Source organism: Mirounga angustirostris, unplaced genomic scaffold (genome assembly GCF_029215605.1).
Source record: "Mirounga angustirostris isolate CCGP_5_RB_7025 unplaced genomic scaffold, mMirAng1.0.hap1 SCAF_3, whole genome shotgun sequence".
Classification (NCBI taxonomy): domain Eukaryota; kingdom Metazoa; phylum Chordata; class Mammalia; order Carnivora; family Phocidae; genus Mirounga; species Mirounga angustirostris.
In genome coordinates, this window is record NW_026991711.1 from 89895348 (window position 1) to 89921901 (window position 26554).

At 39.8% G+C, this 26554-nt stretch overlaps 1 protein-coding gene across 1 annotated transcript in view; it reads right to left on the reverse strand.

Moving 5' to 3' along the window:
* Nucleotides 1-26554, reverse strand: part of CNTNAP5 (contactin associated protein family member 5) — an 819371-nt gene that overhangs the window by 314019 nt on the left and 478798 nt on the right. Inside the window, exon 11 of the mRNA XM_064586403.1 lies at nt 8262-8368. Coding sequence (XP_064442473.1) covers nt 8262-8368 — 107 coding nt within the window. The remainder of the gene's footprint in view (nt 1-8261; nt 8369-26554) is intronic.

Here is a 26554-nt window from a genome sequence, read left to right on the forward strand (position 1 = left end):
CAACTTTGATTCCTCCTCCTTTCTGATAAGAAGTCTTTGTGTCAGTTTTGTTTTTAAATCCTGCCATGTTCTATAAAATATTTAAGATTGCGCTTTCTTCCACTTAGAGATATTGTAATGTGAAGAGGAAGTGCTTTCAAGCCATCTCTAACTGGGTTCAAACCCCACTTCCTCTAGCTCTGTGGCTTTAAGCATTTGGCCATAAAAGAGATGTTTACATCCACTGATCCTCTACCGTGCAACTGTATGTGCCATATATTATGCAAAGAGGATGCACAGGACATTGGCAGTTTGGTGAGGAAAACAAGAACCAAAGCTTCCTGTTAATATGATGGAATAAATTCTACGTGAATGGCTACCGAAGGAGCAAATTGGAACAGCAACTAGGAAAGGTCTCGGTAGGCTTCTAGCAGGAGTTTATGAGGTCACTTGGGCCAAAAAGAGATTTGGTCAAGAGATCTGCACTGTAAAGACCCAGTTGTTTGAAGAATTGCCACAGTCTAACTAGGTCAAAGCTAAGAACTGAAGGGGCCTCAGAAAGTGAGATGACATGGGTGAGACACCGAATATAATTCATGGCCCTTAAAATAAGCTGAACAAATGCCCATTCCCTTGCCCCTAGGCTAGTGCCTCTAGAGAAACCCAGATATTCTCAGTGCTCATCCTTATATCAAATCTCTCTTTTGGTTCTCACTCTGGAAACACTCTCTTAAGACTTCTCTACCTATCCAAATCTGGCCCTTGTATACAGGCCGGATCAATCCTTTGAGAACCCTTTCCCCCCAGCTCAGCCTGTTCTGATCTCTTTTTCACAGTGAAGCAACCACCCTGCACCCTTACATACCGCCTTCTCTTTCTTGTTTATTAATGAATGCAAAGATAATGAATGGTCTTTTCTCCTAAAGGAGAATAAAATCATCTCAATGGCAGATACGGGTTTGGAATCCCCTGGATCCTGACAACACCTGTGATAGTCATCAATTCACAAATTCTCTTGGAACAGCCAATTCCAGTGCATTCTAATACTTCCACAGTCACAGACTGCCTCTAGAAAAATGGTTTCTTTCTTTCCCTTATTGTGTTTTTCTGTCACTTCTTTTATAAACACACATCTAGTCATTCAACAATCACCAAACACTATGATGAAGTAATGTGGGGGTTATTGCTCAGACACTTTTGTTTATAATCTATTCTTGGAACACTTCTCCTCTGCCCTTCAAGTTAGCACTTTCCTTAGGCTTCCCTTCTCTTTCCCCACCATCCCTTCACAGTTGTGCCTCACTTGTATCTCTTCTTGAGTCCCTTAAAATGGCTTACTTTGTAGGTTCCACCCTTGGCCTGCCCCACCTGAGTGACTTCGGCCACTCCACACCTCACAATTCTGATCTTCCTCTCAGACTTCACTTGGGGATTTTCAACTACTTCAATACAGTGAGCACCTCTCCAGACTGACACTGTTCCCCAAGCTGAACTGAGAGCAGCATCCACTGAATCTCCTCCTCTATCTGTTCAAATAGCAGGTAACATGGAACAGGCATTTTTGCATTTGCCAGGCGCCGGCTTAACTTCTTTAAGGGGATTATTTTATTTAATCCTCATGATATTTCCATTACGTGACTGCTATTATTAGTTCCATATCACAAATAAGGAATTTAAAGCACACAGAACTCATATCACTTGCCCTAGGTTATACACCTTGTAAGTTAGTTGTAGGGTCTGGATTTGACAGGAGACTGTCAGACCCAAGCAGATCTGGGAACTTAGTCTCTACATTCCTCATTCATGAAGGCTTCCAAACTAAAAAGCTAAAAGTCATCCTTCTCTTTGCTGTATTCGATTTGTCTTCAAGTCTGTTTGATCCAATTTTAGATATGCCTTTCAAGTCAGGTCCCTTCTTCTAGCTTGCTCTGACTCTCATCATTTGCTGTCCACACAACTGCAAAGAGCATCCAGTATCTTTTCCTTGCACCCATGTCTCCGTCTTCCAACTTCAGTGTGTACTTTACAAAACCATCACAGTTATAATTCCCTTAAAAAACAAAACAAAACCTGATAAGCAAAACACAAACAACAAAATAAATATTAGCAAGTCATTCCCCATAAATAAAGCAAAACCACCAATCCGTGGCTGGCTCCTAAATGCTCAACAGAGAGGTCATCTCCTTCTGAAATGATCACACTTCCTCTCTCTGGCTGCATTTCCTGCCTCTCCATCTTCCCCCATTGCACCTTAGACTCTAGCCATGCTAGGCATTAGACAGTCCTCTCTTTGTTGTGTGATCATGTCTCTCTGCTTTTGTATATGTTGTTCACTCTTCCTCCTCCTTGCTCTTGTTCTTTCTCATCCTCTAAGGCTCTGCCCCAAGGTCAGTTGCTGAGAAAACTTTCCCACCTCCTTGGAAAGTGACAGTGCCCTTGCCCTGGGAACTCACCATTACTGTGTGCACATCTCTCATTTATCCATTGGTGTATACAGCAAACAGCAGATTTCTACTATGTGTCAGGTATTAAACAAGGGGCTGGAGACACAGAAAAGATTCAGATACCACCCTGTCCTTATGGAGTCCCCATAAATGGCACACTGAATGACCCTTTCCCACTTAATCATCTGTCTCACCAATTACATGGTATGCTCTTTATGTCACCAATTCCTTGGATATGTTTAGTACAAATATAAACAAGACACAGGTCCTTCTCTAAAAGAGTTTATAATATCAGTAGGGGAGTTAACATAAATAAAAATAATGATGACACAAAAGACTGTGGTTAGTGTCATAAAATGAAGCAGGGCGTGGATTCAACAATTCATTACTCTTATTTATTTAGTTTTTTCTTTTCCTTTAGGTGTCTAGTTGTAGCTGGGAACATCTGCAGAAAGCACTGGGGGTTAAGCATGGAGATGAATTTTCTTTATATATTGATAAGAAACCCACAGGATAATATTGGATATGAGCTGCTGAGTTAAGGGCTGTAAGTGATGCTTTTAAATAAACCTCTTATTACCAGAATCCCCTACCCTCTCCAACCTGTTGCTCCAACCACAAAATGCATAAACTTAGAGGGCCATTTACTTACTGCTCAAACAGCAAAAGTGTTATCCCTCTGTGATGACTAGTGTAGAGTCTGATAGCAAGACAAGTTGACATGCTCCTAATCAATACCCAACTATTGACTGCCCAATGAGAGAAGCACTATATCAGGCTTGGGAGAGGAAGAAAGCTGACATCCTCTTGCCCAACTGCAAAAAGCTTAAAGGCATTGTTAGGATGTCAGAGGCTGCCCTGCAAAAAGGGATTAGCACAGGCTGGGAAATGGTGAAGAGATCCTGTAAAGGGCCCATGTGAATGTCATCAGACATAGCGAGAAGATCAAGGACAATCCCAGTCAATAGGATACATAGAGAAGATGGTAAGTAAGTACTTCTATCACTTATTGAGTCCACTCAATGGGAGAGGAATCATCAAATGCATAGTTATGACACCATATGTTCTTTCAAAAGGTACTTGTTGAGTGATGAAATAAAATACTATGGAGATGATCTTATGTATAAGTCACCTAAAAAACAAAACAAAACAAACAAAAACTTTTTATTCATCTGGAACTCATCAAGAGGGTCAGTAATAATTTCCATTTCAATATGCAAATGTTTGGGTAAAAAAGGATGTCTAACAGTTTTATAAATTATAGATACTGCAATAGCACATAAAAAGCTTTGGTTCTAATGGGGAGTGAGCTCAGATTTCCCCAAGGGGAAAGTGCTTCATAGGAATATCATTTGGGCTTTGAGAATATATGAATAGAACTATTACTTTTCTTTTCTTGAGCCAGGGAAACATAGGCAGCAGTCCAAAATATAGCATAGATATTCCTTCCATCATGTCTTGGATCTTGCCTGTTTTCAATAGGCTTTCCTATTTCTTATATTCATTTTAGCTGTCTATCAAGGGCTAATTCATCCTACTTTCTTCTATGATGATTGCATGATTATTCTAAAATACAAAACCTTCTTTATCTCTTGGTCTTCTAGAACTGGATTTTCAATTACGGTATCACGATCCTCGTGTGTCTCAAGCGATATGAAGGAAGTCATGGATATCCCATCACTACGTTCAATAGAGAGGTTTGCAAATGTCTTACTTGTTTGAGAAAGGAAATAACATACAGGGCTTGGGGCACCTGGGTGGCTCAGTTGGTTGGGCTTCCGACTTTTGGTTTTGGCTCAGGTCATGATTTCCTGTGCATGAGATCAAGTCCCATGTTAGGCTCCAAGCTGAGCATGGAGTCTGCTTGAAGATTCTCTCCCTCTGCCCCTCCCCCAACTCATACTTGTGGTGTCTCTCTCCAGTAAACAAATAAGTATTTTTTTAATATATATATATTTATTTATCCTAGAGACAGGGTGTCCACACAAGCAGGGGGAGGGGCAGAAGGAGAGGAAGGGAATTTCAATCAGTCTCCGACTCCCTGCTGAGTGCAGAGCCTGATGCGGGGCTCAATCTCACCACACTGAGATCAGACCTGAGCAGAAATTCAGAGTTGGGCGCTTAATCCACTGAGCCATCCAGGTACCCCTAACAGATAAGTATTAAAAAAACAAAGATACAGGGCTTAACTCTGGCATTGTAGCCAGATTCCACCCATTCAAGTCCAGCTTCACTAGCTATGTGACCTTGAGGAAGTTATGTAACCTTTCTGCACTTCAGTGTGTTCATCTATAAAATGGAGATAGTAATATCCATCTCACTTTATCATTACATTGTAGATTAAGTATGCATTAAGTTCCATAATCAAAACCTCTTCCTTTTAATATTAACTTGGATTCATGGTATATCTTGAGTAGGATATACCCTAAATACTTAGAATTTTGGCTTTTACTACACAACATTCTAAACTTGCACACTGTATAAAACCAAGAACCATGGTAACTATCTCTGGTCGTCTGAAGGCTCTGATTATTGGTTGGGTTGACAGGACTTAGGTGGACTGCAAATATTGGTATACCTTCAGTTATTCCTCTGGAGAATAGGATACAAAATAGAGAAGCAAATTCCTAACCAAAGCAACATAAAGACTTGAAATAATGGTGTTCAGTGACAGTTTATGGGGTAAGTGAAAGTCTCACATTTCCTCCTCATATGAGGAGGCTGCCAAATTGGGTAGGAATTGTCCACATACTCACCACCTCTTTCTTGAACAGGTGGTTTTGAGTAATGTGTGTTTGAAAAGTAACATAACGTGTACACCCAAGTTCTTTGTCATCAGGTAATGAGGAAAGAGAAATGAAATGGAATGATGATATATCTACTTTTAACAGCAACCTTCTTTGCCTAGAGACTTTGGGGATTCCCATTTTTCTATTTCTTAGAGTCCATCATACTATCCCCCTCACCCAAATTCATCTCTTATCCACAAAGACTGGACAGAAAGAAGTTAATCCTATCTGGCCTCAGCACTGTTGGTTCATATTCACTTGAAAGCACCCATAATGAAAAAATAAAACACACCCTGAAGAGCTTGAAGAGACAAAAGACTAAGAATACTCAAGAAATTATCAGTCTTAAATAGTATGATAAATGTCTTATAATTCTGAAGTCTTTATTTAGTGTTGTGACTATGGATGACTGCTTCAAGGAAGTATGCCCCAACACACCAAGGACATTGCCATTTCTACAAAAGTGGAGCTGCAAACTTGCTTGTTTTGTTTTACCCAAGGATATTCTTTTTTTTTTTTTTTTAAGATTTTATTTATTCATTTTGAGACACAGAGATACAGAGAGAGAGAGAGCATGAGCAGGGAGAGAGGCAGAGGGAGAGGAAGAAGCAGGCTCCCTCCCAAGCCAGGAGCCCGATGTGGGGCTCGATTCCAGGACCCTGGGGTCATGACCTGAGCCGAAGGCAGAAGCTTAACCATCTGAGCCACTCAGGCGCCCCTACCCAAGGGTATTCTATGGCAGCTCTCATCTCTTATGTCCCATGTCAGGGGCATGTGCCTTTTGTAGTCAGAAAAGAATGCCTTGTTTCATTCAATTTACAAACCTGATTCAAAACAATGGTCCTCACCAAACTGGGGAAAAGGGAGAAATGAGTTAGAGGGTGACAAATTCCTGAATTACATAGGTATACCAGGTGTGTTTGCCAAACCTCAGAGCCACCCAAGTACCTCTGATTTCTCCTGGTCGGGTGCCCAGAAGGGAAGAAAGAGTTTAACAATATTGCGACCTACAGTAATAGGCACTGAGCAATTTCACAGCAAGGGAAATCAGAAGGTGTTATAAAACAGAATGGTATTTTTTAAGACTTTGTATGTTGAGTCTCCTGCTCATCAGCTTTGATAGCATTCCTTTAAAAATCAGCACCTCACCTCCATTGATTTTCAACTTCACACTTCTTTTAAGAAGCTGGAAATATTCTATTTTTAGCCTTGATGGATGGAGACAATGAAAGGAGAGAAGTATCCATAGAGACGAACTCCTCAAGTTAGTGTTAAATTACTTTAGGAGAAAGTGAACAGAATCAGCTTGAAAAATCATAGACATGTTGTCACGTGATTTGGCCAAAAATTGGGTAGCTTTGACTTAAATCTCCTTCGAGGTCCTCACTATTACATCGATGGCTATTCTCGTTGCTACTGTGCTTCTTACAAGAGCACTGACATGACAATCTGGACAGTACTATATGCATCATGCAATGTGTCTGTGTATGTATACATTGTTCTGGGCTGTTTAAGGATGATATTTCTGGAACTAGGTTCAACACTTATAGATTGTAAGTAATATACTTCATTATAAAGCTAAGTGGTGCTTTTCATTTCCATAGGCATCCAACAGCAGTAACTTCATCCCATGATGACCTTTGGGCTATGTTGTCTTTGATTGGATTAGACACCTCTGTGGGCATCATTGGTCAATTGGTCTTGTAAAGCACAAAAAGGCCACAGAATGGCTGAGAGGTCTTCAGGGACGAGAGTGATGACAAGGCCTACCCTGGATCAGAGTCTGATCTCAGCTCTGCTGACATCTACCATTCATTTTCTGAATCTCTAAGTTCCATCCCAGCCACAGCAGAAACTTAAGAAGCCCTGGTGAGTTTTGCCACGAATGGATCTCACTGTAGTCTTCGGCAGCTCCTTGGTTTTATTCTTACTTTTTTTCTAGCAGGTCCTTCTCCTATCCCTAAGTCAATTTCACAGCTCACATTTCCGATGAAATCTCCTACAACTATAGCCAGCACCTTCGATTATGTCTTTCTAAATTATACTTACAGTTCACTTCACACAGTTTGACACAGAGTTCTCTAAATGGCAAACCTCTATTTTGTCATGTGTTTTTGTTTGGTGACCCCAACGAGACTATAAAATTACAGTAATCAGGGCTTGTGCTATTCATTTATTTTTTACTCATCACCCCTTACTCTTTGTGTATTCCAGCCTGCCTCACTCCCTGCTTTTTCTCTTCTCACTTCTCCTCATTGTTGGCACTCTCCAGCCATGTGAAACCACTTAGAAATTCAGTTTGCTTTTGCTTTTCCTTTTCTGCAGCATTCCTACCAGAGATCTGCTCAGGCTTTCTATGTGAAGCCTCCCTAATACTGACATGCAGTCATCAGCACTTAGCACCATATGCTGGTTCTGTTCTCTTCGATCCCATGGTAAGACTGCACTTCCTTTCCTCTTGAATCCAGGTGTGCCCTTGTGATGCTACTTGGCCAACAGAATGTGAGTAGAAGTGATGTTTGACACTTCCAGGCAGAAACTTTCAACAGTGAGCACATGCTTCCTTGTGCTTCTCTCTGCCATGGCAACCTTCTAGGTGATGGAGCACTTGTGAGCATCCTAGAATGAGGACAAAGTGGAAGAGGAGCCTCTGCCAATGGGAGATGAGCATGTAACACAGGCAGGACACAACCACTGGTTACTTAGGCCACGGAGATGTTATATTATTTATTATAGCAGCACAACTGAGCCCATCTAGACAATGTACTTGACTTAGTAGCTCTCTTTTGTGGGCCAACGCACATTGTCTCACCCCTGCCTCCAACACTTATTCCATTTCCTGTCTGTGTTCCCGGCAAGCCATAAACTCCATGAGGATACGGCTTCTATCCATCTATCTATCCCACATGGCCACCATGGGATGGGCATATATAACAATCTCTAAAGAATGAGTGAACAAAAAGTGCCCACCCCATGTTGAAGCATCCTGAGGTTAACACTGGTATTCCTGGATGTTTGCCCATTCTGTGGGTAAATCATGACTACTCACAGTTATGGCAGGTGGCACCAGTGTAGCCCGTGTTACTGCAGTTACAGTAGAAGGTAGTCCAGGACTGGGAGCAGCTTCCTCTATGTTCACAGTAGTTTGGCAAACACCTAGGGGAAGATAAAGCAAAAGCAAACAAAATAAACCAACTCAGTTGAAATGAAGGGACAGAATCCAAAATGTCTAATATCTAACTGCATGAATGGATAGTAGAAATCGGTCTGCTATATGTCTATACCTAAGTGAGACTTGAGCAATAGCAAAATAATTCTATGGCTTTACCACAAGGGGTGGGTCCATCTAGCACTACTGTGCAATGAAAGGCTCAGAGCTGATGTAGGTGATTACGTTAAGCATTTCAACACTGGGGCAAATTGCCATTGACTTAAAGTTAATTTGAAGTGGTCAGAATCTATAAGATTTTTCATTTACTATAGAACAAAATGTACAAAGACTTTAATTTTTATATCTTGGAAAGATTCTACATTTTTAAAGGGAAGTGAAAAGGGGTAGATAATTGAGGTCACTGTCCTCATGATTCTCTTTTGGATGATGGCCAGGAATCTATTTTAAACTGCACATGAAATTTGAAAAGATGGTACCTGCTCATTTAATATGCAAGGAAATTCTGTTATTTCAAAAAAATTCCAACCCACCCTTAAAATGAGGCCTTTACTACTTATGACAAAAACGGTATGACTATTCTGAAAAATATTTTCACCACACACTTTAAAAATGCTCTGAAGCATTCATAGAATTTGACCTCGCAATCACACTTAAATGGTTTTATCTTAAGCATATATTTCAAAATATAAAAACTATGTATGCTAATTATCATCATTTCTTAGGGACGTTGTAGTACATAAAATTAATGGGCTATTATAAAGGTACCGCAAATGGTTAGCAAAAATGATTATAACAGACTGAGAGTGGATTAAGTGAAAATTCAAAATATGAATCGTGGCCACAACAAAGCAAACCAAACACATTACAAAACTGAAAGGAAGGACAGATGTCAAGCATCACTTGATGTAATGGGAGTGAAGGCAATGTTCCTTTCTTCTGGACAGAGATCATGGGCTTTAGGGTCACTTATATCTGAGTTCAAATCCCAGCTCAGCCATATGCTGCACGGTGTCTTTAGGCAATTTTCCTTACTTCTTACATAAATGATTTAAAGTCTTTACATGGCAGGCACTGTTGTGACCAAAAAATAACCTGGCAAGTGCTCAATACTTGTAATGAATAAAATTAAGAGTAAAAGCAGTGATAAATACTGCAATTCTTGAAACAATCTTTACAAGGGAAAAAAATCCCCTGAATTTAAAAGGGGAGAAGGTGTGAGCAATGAAGCTATGGAAGTGGTCTAATTCAATAAAAGGGTTCATTGTGTAGCCTCTGAGAATGTGAGGCAAGCAAAAGTAAGATGATTTATCCTAAATATCCTATATAGGTAGGAAACCCTCCAGCAATGATTGTTTCAAAGCCCAGAAACTAATACTCCTGCATATGTTCAGACATATTATTAGAAATTTTCCGCTTAGCACAGCAAACATGCAATTGTGCTGACAGAGCTTATGTTTGGGAAAAGCATATTGGTAACTCCATGGTATCCAACTATGGCTTAAAGAACAGAAGCGGGGCGGGGAGGACCAGTAAATTTTCTTTGGAACATGTTCACAGAAACCAACCAATCAATACATAAACAAAAACAAGGGGTGCTTTCTGTGTAATTCAGATTTTATCCTTCCTCTTGATTCCCATGCCCAGCTCTTGGTCTTGGTAGAAAGGGAAAGAAACAGATTCGTCACTGAGATGTACCAAAGTCCATGTCCCCCACTATCATTGTGCTGTGGGGAGTTACAGGAACTAGAAGCATCAGGGTCCTCATCTACATATTCCAAGCAAGGACCTCTGCCTCAGGGTGTGCCCTGACAGAGAACCTATGGGGCTAGCCCCTGAAAACCCACTCACCCTACACCTTTCTTCACTTACATCCCAGCACCTCCCTGCTTCTGAATTATGCTGCTCCTGCAGTGCATTTTCTTGATTGATTTTCCCTCTGGAACTGTCAAGTTCTTATACTCCTGTCTTTATCCCAATCCAACTCCATTCCACTCCCTTTCCCCCAACACCAAACACACACACACACACACGCGCGCGCGCACATACACACAAACTCACACACACTCCACGATTGGCAAATTATACTATTATTTGCTCCCCTTCCTTCCCCAACATAAACTTAATTGCTTTAAAGATGGAAAACTGAGGAGCACCTGGGTGGTGCAGTCAGTTGAGAACCCAGCTCTTGGTTTCTATGTTCAGGTCCTGATTTCAGGGTCCTGAGATCAAGGCTAGTGTAGGGCTCCGCACTCGGCGGGGGGGGGGGGCTCTGCTGAAAACTTTCTCTCTCCCCTGCCCCTCCTCCCCGCACTCTTTCTCTCTCAAATAAATAAATCTTAAAAAAATATATAGATGGAAAGTTGAACAAAGCCAGGTCGGTAGGCATTTAACCTATAGTTCTCTTGGTTTCAGTACCAAGAAGGTTCAGGTTGGACTCTTTTTAATGGCTGAAGCTATAAAATAGAAAACTCAGAAGTTCTCAGGGGCCACATTTTCAGCCACAAGAAGAAAGTTTGCATGCAATGAAAGAGAAAGAAAGAGAGAGAGAATGTGGGGTGCAGAATGCAGCAGAAAAGACAGATGGGCGTCCTTACAGGACTTGTGTGGCTGGTTCCTGTTGTTCTAAGATTTGGTTGCACCCCTGAATTTCCTGAGGGCTGGATGTTTTAATCTCTATCACATGCTGTGAGATAACCTGAGATCTTTCCAGAAAAAAACCATTCCATTCGGGCTGGCTCAAGCCGGGATTCTGTGATTTTCAACTAACAGAATCTTAACCTTCTGTAAAACAGCATTCTATAAATACAAAAATAAATGAAAACACACGTTTTCTCCTCTATTGTACACTTTAAAATATTTTAAAACTCAAGATTTCCAAATTCAGTTGGGCATGTTGTAGGAGGGGCCTTGGGGAAAACAGTAAGAAATATCTGGGCACTTTGAACACATCCTTAATAAGCCTCACATAGACTTTGTATTGCAGTGTTAATAAACTCAATTTACCAAGGAGAGTATAGGATAGAAATTCATTGCTTATGGTTACTTAAAAAAAATGATATATTTCTGAAAGAGAAAAAGAATGCTTCAGTAAAGGAAAGTCTAATATTCCTAAAATGAGAAGAAAAAAATGAATGGGTGCTTCCAGCTTGGTTCATTTTGGTTCAATACATACTATGATTAGAAAAACTCATCTGTAAAGCTGACACTCAAAATAAAAGATGCATAACCCCAATGTGCTTATTTAATAAGGGCAGTTTTAGGAGTATAATTTCCATATTCTTTAATCAGTTTCTGTAAACTGGTGCTTTGTTTCTTTTTCTCCCTACTTGGCATAAACTGAGCACTGCAGGCATGACTCAGGAAGAGAAGAGTGGAGGGGCTACCAAAGTAAGAAAAGTTCATTAAGAGTGAGATCCCTGTCACAATCTTAGGGGGAAGGCCCTCAATTCAAATTGTTAGGAGATAAGTACCCTGAACTCCTATCTCCTAAAATTCTAATGCTATTTCATATGCAGCTGGATCTGGATGGATGTGCTTTCTCTAGATGCACACTGCTTAAGAAAGAAAGCCTTCAGCATGATCGGGACACTTTCCTTCACCTTGATTATTGTCACCTTTGACCAGATATTGCAAAATGCAATGACCTTTAACCAGCCTTGTGACTATCCTAATGATGTTTAACCAAAAATTGTTCTTATGGCTAATCTACAAAATACACCCACCAAGAGTCAACCTAGGTTTGCCTTCTTGAAGGCTTTCCTCTTACCAAAATATTGAAATTAAACTTTGACATGTACTCACAATTGTATCTGAGATGTTGCTTTAATGTTTTATTTCCCCTGTTTAATAAGTGAAGAAAGTAAGACAAGAAGAGGGTAAATAACTTGCCCAAATATGAAGTGACAGAGCCAGGAACATGAGCTATGCTACCTGTCACTGAAGCCTGCATTCCCAAGCACCATGCATACTCTACCAAATGCCAGATGATTCACCTCCTTAAAAGTGAACTCTCAGCATGCATTAAGGCACAACTTCTGCAAAGAGTGGGATGGACGGGGGCTTCACATAGTTACCTACTTATTCCAGAAACTCATTAGCAAACTTGGAGCTGTGAGGTTGGAGCTTTTAAAGATATTTTTGGTGGCTAAAGAGGTATTAATGATAGTGACAAATGGGTTAATTGGCAATAAATACACCTGAACTAGAGAATAAATGATATATTTATTATATAATTAGCATAATGACATATAATTCATCCTGCAAATTCTATAAATTCAGTGATGAAGAGTGGGGAAAGAGATTTTGATTCTATTTTCAATCCCTTTTCATGACCAAATTGTTGAATTCTTAAAACAAGAAAAGCTACTGCTAAGATAGCCCTTGTCCCTGCTCTACTCTTGCTTTGATTTCTTTTCTTTTGTCTTTTTATCTTTTTTTTTTTTTTTCAGATGACAGAGACTTCCTTTACATTTCTTAAGCTTCCATGAGTTAATGTGATTGTTTCCAGTCTGCCTGCTTTCGGTAGAAAGAATACATAAGTTATCCCAAGTTAGACAAAGCTATTTAACCGATCCAAAAATAGATGGCATAATGTTTAAAATAAACTTCATAATTGTATAATTCTACAAATAGAGAAAAATGAAGAAGCAAATCAAGGTCTATTAAGCAAAATGGAAAATAAATTCAGGATTCAAAGCTGACCTTTGAATGCAGGGCTACGGGCTTCATGTCCAGCCCACCAGGATGTCCTGGAGCCCTTGACCATGCACCCATATGTACACAGCACTCATCAACAAGGATCAAGCTCATATCTCCATCACTTAGCATAGTCAGTGTCCTCTTTAGACATAAAATTTTTAATCCTCCAAATTTCTGAATTCAGTATTAAAAGTTTATGATAATCAAAACCTTAGAATTAATGTTTGGGGGTTAAGAAGGAATAAGGTACTGAAAGAGAAAAATGGTCCCAAAGCTGATCTCAGCCAGAAACTTCTGTATGATGTAATCTACATCTTCCTGGGAAGAAACTAGTATTCTTGACTTTGATAAAATGCTTAAGCATATTTATAATGGACTTTAATAGGATAAAGACAAATGTCAGTCGATGGCCAACCTTAAAAGGAACCTAAGTTAAACAGTCTTGTAACAAGTCAAAGAGTGTAATTGTAATTAATTCATTTTTTTAAAATTCAGTCTAACAAGGAATATCTTTGAAAGCCCCCCCCGCCCCACACACAAAAAAATGTCTTCAAAACAGCTCCTGCCAAGAATGGATCTTTTTTATATTTAAAGGTTTTATTAATTCATTTAAGAGAGAGAGAAAGAGACAGAGAGAGCACAAGCAGGGGGAGAGACAGTGGGAGAGGGAGAAGCAGACTCCCCGCTGAGCTGGGAACCTGATGCGGGGCTGGATCCCAGGACCTGGAGATCATGACCTGAGCCAAAGGCACACATCTAACCATCTGAGCCACCCAGGCACCCCAAGAATGGATGTTTGAATTGGCCTGAGATGGGTCTTTTCTCTTGTATCAAGATTATAATAAAACTTTGAAAAAAAATTTTAACAGTTCTTTGGTATTTGTAGTTTTTAAGTGAATTTGGCCTATTTAATATAAGCTTTGTGAACTCCAATTTAAGAAGTGAAGAATAACTGATTTAGATCTTAAAAATCTTCCCTAGTAGAACATCTAAGATAAATTAAGTTCACCAAGTTAAATGTTCATTTTCTGGATACTTAACTTTTAGAAATATTTGTGGCATTCTATCTTGTAATGCAGTAAATTGTACAAATTAGAAAGTAAAAAATCATATTATTAATGTATGTAGTTTAATAAATTTGAAGGTATTTAAGTAACTAAATCCATAAATGGGATTAAACATTATTCAAAGGGCTTTTAGACCTGAGTTCTAATACTTGCTAGACTTAATAGAATATGATTTTATAAACTGAATTTTTAAGTAAAATTCAGTAAAAAAGAAAACCTTAAAAAACACAAGATTTTGAGTTCATAATTTTAAGAAACTCAGTATCACTCTTTGAAACAAAAATTACCTTACAAACCATCTTACCTGTATAAAAAAAAATCCTCCTTTGTGCATACCAGACTTTCATCACACATGTGTTGGCTGATTATTTGGGTATTAAGCCTTACCTTCCTAAGGTAAGGTTGAAAACAATAGATTTTAGGTTCAATCTGTTAACCAAATTCTCCTCCCAAATGTCCTCATCTCCTCTAAACAGTTGTGAGGTGAATCTTTCTCTTTAAAAGTAGCCATCTTTGGATTTTATTTTATTTTCCTTAATTTGCAAGTGTCAGGGGAAAAAAAGCATTATCTCCTTTAATTTACATTATTTTTTTCAATGCTGGATAGTTGTTCTTTTTATTTTCTTTATGTTTTCAGAGTATTTTTTCTTATTTTACACATTGTTCCTCTACAGTCTTTTCCAGTGTTTCCCTGTCACACTCCTTGCTGTTCATGTAACTTGTGAAGGCCATTGCCACTTATGCAGTGGCATTTCCAAAATGTTGAATATGTATGTACTTTGACTTAGCAATTCCACTTCTTGGAATAATGCCCCAGAAATACTTTTCTTACATGCACAAAGATATTTGCAAAATTACTGGGGCCACTGGGTGGCTCAGTCAGTTAAGCGTCCAACACTTGATTTTGGCTGAGGTCATGATCTCGGGTCGTGGGATTGAGCCCTGTGTCAAGCTTCACACTGAGTGTGGAGTCTGCTGGGGATTCTTTCTCTCCCTCTCCTTCTGCTCCTCCCCCCACTCATGCTCTCTCCCTCTAATCAATAAATAGATAAAATCTTTTTTAAAAGATATATATATATATATATAATTATTATAATCATCAACAGCTTAAAAAATGGAAACATAGTCCACTATTTTGGGAATGGTTAAAGAAACGATGCACCTCCATACTATGGCAATTTATGAGGAAATTAAAATGAATACCTACATCTCTATGTAAGGATATTGGAAAGTTCTACATGTGTAATAAACTATTAAGTACAGAAAGCACATTGCAGAGTATCATGTGTAGCTTCTGCTGTTATTGCCCTCATTGTTATAAAGAGAAAATAAGGTCTAGAAGGAAATAGTCCAAATTGGTAATCTGTTAATAGTGGTTAAATGTGGGAATAAAAGTACCATCCCACTCTTTATTTATTTCTGAGTTGGTCATGGCCTTATAATGAAACTGGAAATAAACATATACATGGGCTTACATTCACATTTTATTTTGCCATTAGACAACAGCAAAGAGAAACTCATTCACTTAAGAAATGGTCTCTAAGGAGAGCGAGTCAGGCTGTCCCAAGACATTCTCAGCTCAGGTAGGAGATCAGCTGGACAAGAGAAGTGGTTCAGTTGAATGAATCTTGTTTTCTTCATAAAGCCACAGAGGCTCAGTGAGCTCCCAGGTCACCTGCTAGAGCAGAGCAGGCACTCAAATCCAGGTCTAACTGACTACCTTCTACCTCCCTCACTAAACTGTGAAAATAAAATTCAGTGGGTGAGGCCTCTGTTCCTTGGAACAAAGCCCACCTGATAATACACTCCTAATGATCACATTCATTATGACCCTCTATTGATCCATGTAATTTTAAAAGTCTCTTGTAAAAATTAAAAGGAAAGGGTCTTTTGTCTAAGAAACTCAGCATAATGGTTAACTGTGTGTCCCTGAGTATCTATCCTTCTATTACAGTTATTTAAACACACACACTCTTAGACACATGCACACCTCCCCCAAAAAAACCCCAACCTGAACACAGCTAGAGGAAGTCATCTGTTTAGATCAGCCTAAAAAAAAACACTCAGTGTATTTCTATAAACACCCACAGAAATATTTTTTTCCTCAGTATGAAATTTCCTTCTTCCTCAGTCCCCATAACAGACTGAAATGAATAGGACATCTATTGGCAGGCCTTTGAAATTCCCAAATGTTCAGATAAATGGTTACCTATAAATGAGTCTGCATGTATTTATGCTCCATTGAGTTACTTCCCTTTTTAAGAATTCTCATCCCTTCTTTATACAGTTGAAGGTCAGTTTCAATTTCTATATGGTTTCCTTAGAGACAAAAAGAACAAAACATTTCAATAGTCCTCAAAATGTAAGCTGACTAATGTAAGCCTTTTAATGAAGCTCATACACTAAAAATCAGCTAGGTTGCGATCCTTTGTCTGTTTGCTTTAATTAGCAGCCAACTGCATTGATCTTATTTTGGTCAGATAGCTTCTCTGAAAGCTTTTGAAACCTATTTCTATGCCTCTCCATTCTAACAATTACCATAATCCCATTTTACCCCCCTCCCCCCCCCCGCCCAGTTGGACCTTCATTATAATTGAAATTTGTTGTAATTACAGCAGATGCAGACATTAAGGAATTAAGTGAATAAAAAGAAAAGTGTCAGAAGTCAGTTTCCTAAATTTCCCAGGGTCTAGTTCACAGCAGGGAGCCAATTGTCAATCATTGCTGAGAAGATCCCCAGCAAAGCAATGGTGGTCAAAGGAATTTGCTGTGCACATCAGTGATCCCAAAGTACTGCCCAACTTCCAGACAGACCCCAGCACCCACAGTAGGCAGGCCTCCTCCCTGCCCTGGCTTTTGATGGCAAAACAGGAAGGTCCGCTTTCCATTCATCTGCAAACCTAAAGTTTATGACCAAGAGATACTAGTGCTTTTCAAATGCCATTTCTTCAAAGCAGAGGATGTTGTGATTCAAGAATATATCAGTGTTATCTATTCCAATACTGTTAATATGAGAAGTAAACTGAGACCATGAAACTAATACCAAATCATTGCTACCTGGTTACTTTACAAACAAAGATACATGTCCTTTTTCTCCAAATAACAAAATAATGTTTTAAAAAAAATCACAAGAGAAGAGAATTCCCTATTAGCCTGATATGAATAATTTTTTTAAAAATTATTTATTTGTCAGAGAGAGAGAGAGCACAAGCAGGAAGAGCGGCAGGCAGAGGGAGAAGCAGGCTCCCCACCAAGCAAGGAGCCCAACACCGGACTTGATCCCAGGACCCCAGGATCATGACCCAAGCCAAAGACAGATGCTCACCCGACTGAGCAACCAAGGCATCACTGATATGGATCATTTTGATGAAATAAGACAAAATTGAATTTCCCTAATCAATCCATTTGTCTCAATGGCCTAGAAGTGCTTCATTGGATGGAAACATACCACATAATTTACAGACAGGCTCTGTACTTTATGGGAGAGAAATTTGGTCTGGGTTTATCTACTACATACCAATAAGGTAAAGGGTTTTGTGTGCCTTCCAGTGGAATGATTTTGTTTAGCATCATATAGATGACATCTCAATTGTTATGTTAAAGTTAATCAGGAAATGCAAACAATAGAGTTTTCCAGATTACCAGAGTGGTCTTATTCTTAAAATTTACACCATCACTCATATCCAGCTAGGAATGGGACCAATCCTATTGTCTGGCTCAGTGCTTCTTCAATTTTGTTTAAAATGTGATACAGTAGACCTGGGGTAGAGACTGAGGTTCTGCATTTATAAGTTCCCTGAAGGTGCCAGAGCTGTTGGTCCTCACAGTCCAGTGAGGGTCCAGTTGAATACACGTTCAAGAACCATCCTGTAGAGATGGGTCAGAGGGGTTGCAAATTATGGAGATTTCTTTTTTCCCTTTTCTAGTTCTTGGGCTCTTTTTGCAAATATTTATATATATATATTTTTTTCAATTAAAACATGATAGTTTTCCAATGTGTTATGTATCAGATTTATTTATTTATTTGAGAGAGAAAGGGGAGGGGCAGAGGGAGAGGGAGAGAGAGAATCTCAAGCAGACTCCCCACAGAGTGCAGAGCCTGACACAGGGCTTAATCCCAGGACTCTGAGATCACGATCTGAGCTGAAGTCAGAGGCTTAAGGATTGAGCCACCCAGGCACCCCTATATCAGATTTTAATACACTGCACTAGCAATTTGCTAGTTTTGTGCTCCAGGTTAACCCGGGAGACCTGATGTCAATCTTCTTCTGCCTTCCCTGTGTATCCATGGGAATAAGAACATGCTAGTGTCATCTATGAGGAGGAATGCTGCACTGCACCAGCTGGGGGCCATGGGGTCTGCTCAGGCCCCAGAAGGTAGAGTGGCTGAAGGGAGGCCTTTGCTACTCTTAAACCCACTCAAATCCATTTAAGCCCAGCCAAGCTCAGGAACATCTGCTAGCCACATGCTCTTTTCACTGCATAATAACAGAGCAAGAACAAATGAATGGATGAACATGATATCAAAAAATTGTCATATTATAGAAAGCGGAGCACTGACTATGCATTTATCTGGCTTTTGTATTTATAAGGAATGAATACGGGCCTCATATTTGAAGTAAAAAATTACACCTACTTTTAAACACTTCTGGATAAATCTTACTGAAAAATATCAGCTATTTCAGGGGAAGGCATTCAAAACCTGTATCTGTTGGCAGTTACTTATCTATGTGAATCAGGAATTTTTAAATATTTAGAAGAGCTACATAAAATGAGTCCTGAGGCTAACACACGACTGCAATGTGTGACCCGCTCAAGGTGCCTCATTGATTTCATAGACCAAGTGCAGAAATATTTAATTTGATCCTCAAATATTGCTTTTATCTTTTATAGATAGTCCTATGATTTTATTTGGCAAAATAAAAAAAAATTCATTGCTAAAACAAGAAAGAAGGAAAACCTCTCAAATACAAGACAAGAAGGACACAGGTTATGATTGGGTTCATCGATCTCCTTTCAGGTTTTATTATCCAGACGCCTCCAAGGTTTTATTTTCTAGTGGATACTATTGCTGGCCAGGCTGGCCCTGGCTGTTGTGGTCACTGCCACAGCCCTTGGAATCCACAAAGAGTGTGAACAGACAGGACACCAGCAGGGTCTGGATTATTTGGGATGTTGATCCATTTGGGCATGTTTATAAGGTTCTCTTATTTTTCACTTTAAAGGTCATGCTATCAAATTAAACTTGAGCTGCTGTTTAAGAACCAGAGAATTAGGGGCTCTACCAGAGGCTCTCATTTTTGAGCCTGGTACGACTGAGGGCTGGTCTGGGACCGTCCCCTTGTGTCCTTGCAGAAGGACAGCATGGGCTCCTTCACAGAGGGGACAGGGTGCACTCCAACAACCCAGACTTCAGATTAGGGAGATCCAAGTTCAAATCCTAGTCTGTCATTTTCTGGCTCATGTCACATTCGAAATTATTGATGCTTTTCTGGGCTTTAGTTTCCTCTTTAGTAAAATCAAGGCAAAAATAATCTCTAAATCATTTTGAAAATTAAATAAGGTCTGGCAGAACACGAATAAGTGTCAATAAACTCATTATTCTTTTCATGTATACTTGCAGGAGGTTTCTGACTCAGACCCAGACTGTATTTTCTTTTCTTTCCTTTTGTAACAGATATGTTTCTCCCAGCACATGAAGAGAGAGGTTTGGTCTGCAAGTTGCTAAGCTCAGTTTGCTACTCGCCCTGTCTATGCAGATCTGACATTTCCATTCTCTGTTGTTAACCTCAGGAGCTGCTAAGAAAGGTCACACTTCATCTTTGCTCATTTAAGTTTCATCAGTGTCCTGTCCACTTGCGGAGCTAACCAGGCTTCCTGGAGGGAACTGAGCAGGCACTGGTCTAAGTTAAGCTCTGTGTCTGGGGCTTGAGAGGTAAGGTAGCAGAGACCTGAACCCCTCAAGGGCCATGTCCTGCCTAGCGGTAATACCACTGGTGACCACAGGTGGTCGCTAGTGATAACCATCCATAGCCAGTGAACAGTTTCCTTGGTCCCTGAATTTGTGTCTGTTCTGGGCATAGGCCCTGAATCCAATTTCAGCTAAAATGCTTTGACCCTTGCACACGGAGATTAAGGAGAACACAAAAAAGAAAGAAAATACTGAATCCTTCCTATGATCGTTATATATCTGTATTTTTTTTTTCCTTTTGGCTTGTTTAGATTCTTCATTATCTAACACACAAGTATGGAAAATATGATCTGAAATATCTTATATTCAGGAGAACCTTAGTGGAAAATACTCAACATTTAAGCCATCCTAGGCCAAGGAGGAGACACAGGTTCACAGAACACAGTTAAGAGCGGGACTGCAAGGATTAAGGAGACTGGGGATACAAAGCAGGTGAATCTGTGCACCTGAATACAACCAGGGGATGGATTCACTGCTGCCTGTCCTTTGCTTTGCTCTGTGGGTTGACTTCCCTCACTCTGCCTGTATCCTAACTTCCCCACCGCCGCCCCCCGCCCCGAGGCAGGGAGTATGGCTGTGAATGACCAAGTTTGGGAATCTAAGATGTCTTATATTAGAAAATAACTTTTCTCGCTAATGTCAAGGTTGGGACTCCCCAGAGGGCACCAGTTTGGCCAATTTTGACAGATCTGTCCACTCTGGCCAAGGGCCAAGAACCATATAAGAGAACAGAGTTTCCACAGACCTATGTGGTGGGAAGGGAAGATAGGAGGAGCAATCCCAGATAATAAAGGACAAGAGGTCCTAGACACATAAAATTATAGATGGCCTCTAAAGGACGGCCCACAGTCCCAATTTTAACACGTAAATCTACACACTGCCTGCATTCACTGTCTTTCACTTTTGCATAAGAATCTTCTCCGTCTGGTGCCTGGGTAGCTCAGTTGGTTAAGCATCTGCCTTCGGCTCAGGTCATGATCCTGCGGTCCTGGGATTGAGCCCCACATCCAGCTCCCTGCTCAGCGTGGAGTCTGCTTCTCCCTCTCCCTCTGTCCCTCTCCCCTTCTCATGCTCTTTCTCTCACTCTTTCTCAAATAAGTAAATGAAATCTTTTTTTTTTTTAATATAATCTTCTCTGTCATTTTAGGCTCAGCTTAAGTGATATCCTAAAACTGAACACTTGTTCCAAGCCTACACTAATCTGTCTCTTCTCAAAATTGATAATCCACACTGCAATGTTCAGACAGTAAATGCTCAACAATTGTATTTTTATTCAGTTGGAATTGAATGGCATGCTGACAGACAGTTCTTAGTTGACTGAGGGCAACCTGGCATTTCTGTGTTTAATATTTCCTGCATGGCTAAGAAAAAGTTGCTTTCACTCTCTCCTACTTCTTTGGCAGATACCTCTAGTCATCCACTGCAGTCTTTCACCTATGAGTCTAAACTCTATCTTGGAATCCCTGGGAATATTGTCTGAAGCCACCATCACGGTGGACACAAACACTGCAGCCTATCTGTGAGCTCTAGGGTTTTAGAAAATAAATCATACACTGTGCTCTTTCCTTTTCTGCCTGAATTTTCCCCAAATATTTTTATATGTGAAAGAATGTTAACCTCCCTACATTTTACTAAATGCTACACTTGGTGTGCTAGACTTAGTGCTAGGTTATCACAATAATTATTTCAGCTAATCCATAAAACAATCCTGTGAGGCAGTTATCACTATCTCTAGGAAAGTGAGGATAACATATTAAGCAGCTTATTTAAGATTACAGAAGTGTAAAAGGCAGGCTGTAAATCCCAGGGTGTACAAATCAAAAGCAGAAGTTCTAGGCATCAAAATTAGATGGAATTCTTCCTGAATGGAAAAATGTTTGCTTTATTGAGAAAAAGGAAAAGGAAGGCTAATGTCTGCTTATGACTGTCTTGTTTTCTTCAAAGCTAGCTTTTGAAACAACTTTGTCTCCACTATAGACCACCTCCTGATGTTCACTCTGATGTACTGACTATACATCAGGGCAGCATTTCCAAAAGTTTATTTTGTAGATGAGTAGTCTGTGGAAAGAAGGGTTTTGTGGTCAAATATATTTGTGAGGTTGTGAACTTCTTCTAATTAATTCCCCTCTTGCACAGCCTCTAGTGCATACTGCACATTCACACACACACACACACACACACACACACACACCACATGACTCATTGAGAAATCCTGCCGTAAAGAAACCCATTTAATTTTACTTACTCCAGCATTTCTCAAACTTATTTGAACAAAGCAATCATTTTTCAGAGAATACCATTAACATCAGGCAGAACTAAGAGTGTTGTTCCCCACTGTGTAGAGAAAATCTGGATGCGACTGTATTATGATGAGCAAAATAAGGAAATTTCTTTGTTTAATCTGCTGACACAATATTTCTGAGTGACTGATCAACAGACTTCCTGGGGTGTTTGGTAAAATACAGATTCCATGTCTGCATCTCACTGGGACTTAATCAGAATCTCTGGGATTGTAGAGTCCAGAAATCTGCATTTTAAAAGAGCATTTCAAGAGATTTTTACCCATTCTAAAATTTAGAGCTGCTCTCCAATATGGCTGGGGTCAAATTTTAAGATTACTTTTTAAAATTATTTTTAAAGATTTTATTTATTTATTTGAGAGAGACAGAGAGAGTGAGAGAGAGAAAGAGAGAGAGCACGGGCCAGGTGAGGGGCAGAGGGAGAACCAGACTCTCTGCTGAGCAAGGAGCCAGATGCAGGGCTAGATCCCAGGACTCCAGGATCATGACCTGAGCTGAAGACAGACTGAACCACCCAGGCGCCCCCAGATTACTTTTAATCCATTGGTAGCTTTGGAATTGTGCTAAGTTAACATCTGCAGTCTAGTATGGATCTTTAGTTGAGGATATGTGTGCTGGTACAAATACTCAGGTGAAGTCAAATATTTGCCTAAAGGGACCCATTAGGTGGCCTTTACCTTGGAAAGCCTCCCATCCAAGGGTTGGTCTCAACCTGCAAGCCCTGAAATCCAATCTTCCCAGATTACCAAGACTGTTAGTCTCCAGTATTATGGCTCATGCAAGCAAATCTAACAAGACATTGGTGTTACTAGAATTCCAATTTGTGGATTTACATCAAAAAGTGTAATTTACAAACGGCCTGATATTTCCACCCAATTGTCCAATATGCCCTCTTCCTGTAGGTAAGTAAGCTTCATGGATTGCAAAATATTAGAAGGTCAGTCAGTTAAACTTGAAATCAGAATAAGGGTGGTTCCAGGATTTCTGGATTTAATGCCAGTACTGTCTGACAGACTGACTGATTCAAACCCTCATTTGTGAGTGAACTCACACAGCTTTCGTTGGCCCCCAGTCTACTCCTTACTCCAAATTGCTTGGATTCAGGCAGGCAGATTTTAGAGATCTATCAATAAATAATTCTAGCATTTTCTATGATACTTGAGATTAAAAAAAAAGTGAAGATTCTCTTCTTTAAAAATAAATTAGAAACTAAAGCCTTATTGATGATATATAATTAAATTATAAGTACATATTTGCTCAAAATATATCCTTATTTTGAAGGTAATTTTGAACTTGTATCAACAGATACAGTGAAAGAATACTTGACGTAGTAAAGTTATCTTTTAGTCATATAAAGTTCTTGAAATTTTGAACTAATAACAGTTAAAGCACTTGTCTGCTCAGGATCTTGGGAGAAATTAAAGTAGAGTGATAAGCTTTTCTCTTCTGATATACGTGTCTCTGAGGAAAGGTATAGAAAGGTATACCATGGTCACACACAGCCTGGGCTGCTATGGTTGACATTATATCCACTCACCGGGTATTGATTCTGAGGCCCAAACCTAATCTTTAGAGTTACCCCAGATGCAGCCCCAGGTTGCTGAACTAGGAAAAAAAATATAGGTCCATGGGGACTGGCACAAGCAGAGAGTCTAGTCCTGTATTATCCAATACGGCGGACACTAGTCACACATGCCTATCTAAATCTAAATTTATTAAAATTAAACTAAGTTAAAAATTCACTCCCTCTGTCATAACACCCACACTTCAAGTTCTCCATAGCTGCTAGTGATTAGGTGTAGACAACATAAAAGAGATCATTTCTATCACTGCACAATGCTCTATTGGGCAGTCAAGGTCCAGTCCAATTAGTATTCAATTCATTGAGTCAAACACTTATATTACATCCCCATGGGCTTCATTCATTCCTAGGGAGGGAGAGTCAGATCCATGATGGTCCTTCACTCTGACATCAGGAGTACTAGCAATGCAGGGCATTTGATGCCATTAATTTGGGTATAATTTAGTCTGACCTAGATGACGTGTAACTTCAAGATAATTCATTAAGACCTATGAGATGTGGGTGCCTGGGTGGCTCAGTTGGTTAAGCGACTGCCTTCAGCTTGGGTCATGATCCCAGGGTCCTGGGATCGAGTCCCTCATCGGGCTCCCTGCTCTGCGGGGAGCCTGCTTCTCCCTTTCCCACTCCCACTGCTTGTGTTCCCTCTCTCGCTGTGTCTCTCTCTGTCAAGTAAATAAATAAAAATCTTAAAAAAAAAAAAAGACCTATGAGATGTTTGGCTTAATTGAAAGGGCAACACTATTCCTTTTATTTCTAAGTTGCTTGAGAGCCCATTTACTTCTAATGAAAATACTTGCTATATAATATATATAATCTTGGAAAAGTCATTTAACGCCTATAAACTTCAGTTCTCTCCTTTATAAAATGAGAATGGTTTATTTTAAACATTTTAATATAGGTCTCCATAGATTTGAACAAGACAATTAGTAGAGGATAAAACTTAGCATGGCACCCAACCCATGGTTAAATTCTACTAAATTTAGATGATTCAAGGTATAGTATAGAAACAAATAAGAGAGAAACTTCATAGGAAAAGAAAAAAAAATATATCTTCCGTGTGTGTGTATGTGTGTGTGTGTGTGTGTGTGTATAAAACAAAGAAGCTTTAGATGGCATTTGGCGAAAGTTGGAAGTAGCTCTCTATGTTAGAAAACACTAGAGAATTTGACATAGCCCAGTGAATAATAACAATGTTTAAGTCTCTGCCAGGAACTTCAGAAAAAGAAAGAGAAAAAATAAAGACATGACAGAGTATGGATTGTATATGATTCCAGTGCTCCCCTGGGGAAACCTTTATTCTTCTTCAATGACTTAACCTGCAGATAAACAGCTGACAGAGTTACAGACACACTGGCGCCCCCTAGGTATCTTTTTTTTTTTTTTTTTTTTAATCCCACTCCTAATAGGTAAACAGTGCCAATTTTACAAGCCTTCCCAACTCAGTCTCCGGGAGGCTGTTTAGAGCTCACTGAATCTAGGAGGCATGCTCCCCAGATCCTATTAGCAGGAGACTGGTGACATCCTTTGATAATCACCACAGATATTTTGTATGTTTCTCGAGACCCGGCTTCTATTCAGACTCGCCTTCTCTTGCAGAGCTGCCCCCTTTTCTCCCTTAAAGCATAAGATTGTAATAAGGATAATGTGCTCACGTGCTTCCTTCCACTGTAATATTTATAGGCTACATTGCTCAACTACACTGCTATGGTTTGCTTGTCTAATTTTATGGTGGCCTTGCTAAACAAAAATACTCTTGCTCGCTAGTGCTTACAGAAGGAGCACTTAACACCACGTGAACATTGACAGCTGACACCAGCTGCTTTTATTAGGCACTCTAGCTATTCAAATAGAGCGATATTTGGTGTGAACCACACTGGGAAGTTTTCAATATGAGAAAGAGGTGAAGGGCTTTAATTCCCAAATCGTGGGCAACCGTCTCCAGAGTTTGGGATGTGCAAAGATATTAAAGATGAGTGACTTTCATTCCATCTCTTGAGAAGGTACTACACCCAACTCCAAGAGAAGGGTTGAGTTCTGTCCATTACACATGCAGTTCATCCCCAGCTACTGACAGCAGATGCTGTGAAGGTTCAATTTATTCAACAATAATTGCAAAGCACGTGCTCTCAACAGAAGGCAGAAGTAGGCATCAAGAACTTTCTCTGGGAAGGCACAATACAAATACAAAATAAGTAACAGTAATGATTGGGGGCTAAATAAAAGAGAAAAGAAAGCGCTAGAGACAGCCACATAAGGAAAGGTCTTTGTGAGCATCAGTCATAGTCAGGGAGACTTTACAGAGTAGGTGGGATCCAAAGGAGTCTTTGAGAGTTGGACAGAATTTGGGCAAAAGGGACATGGAAGGGAACTCCAGCCAGGTGCCTGGGGGCTGGAATGAGACCTGCTGCTATGGGGCAGGGAGGATGTCCACTTTGGGAATGCCCCTCCACTGTTATTTTCACTTCTGCTTGCCTGTCAAAAGGTAGCTCGGATGTAACTTCATGCCCCTCAGTGCCACCAGTGTCCCTGTGTACAATGTCTGCTATTTTGTC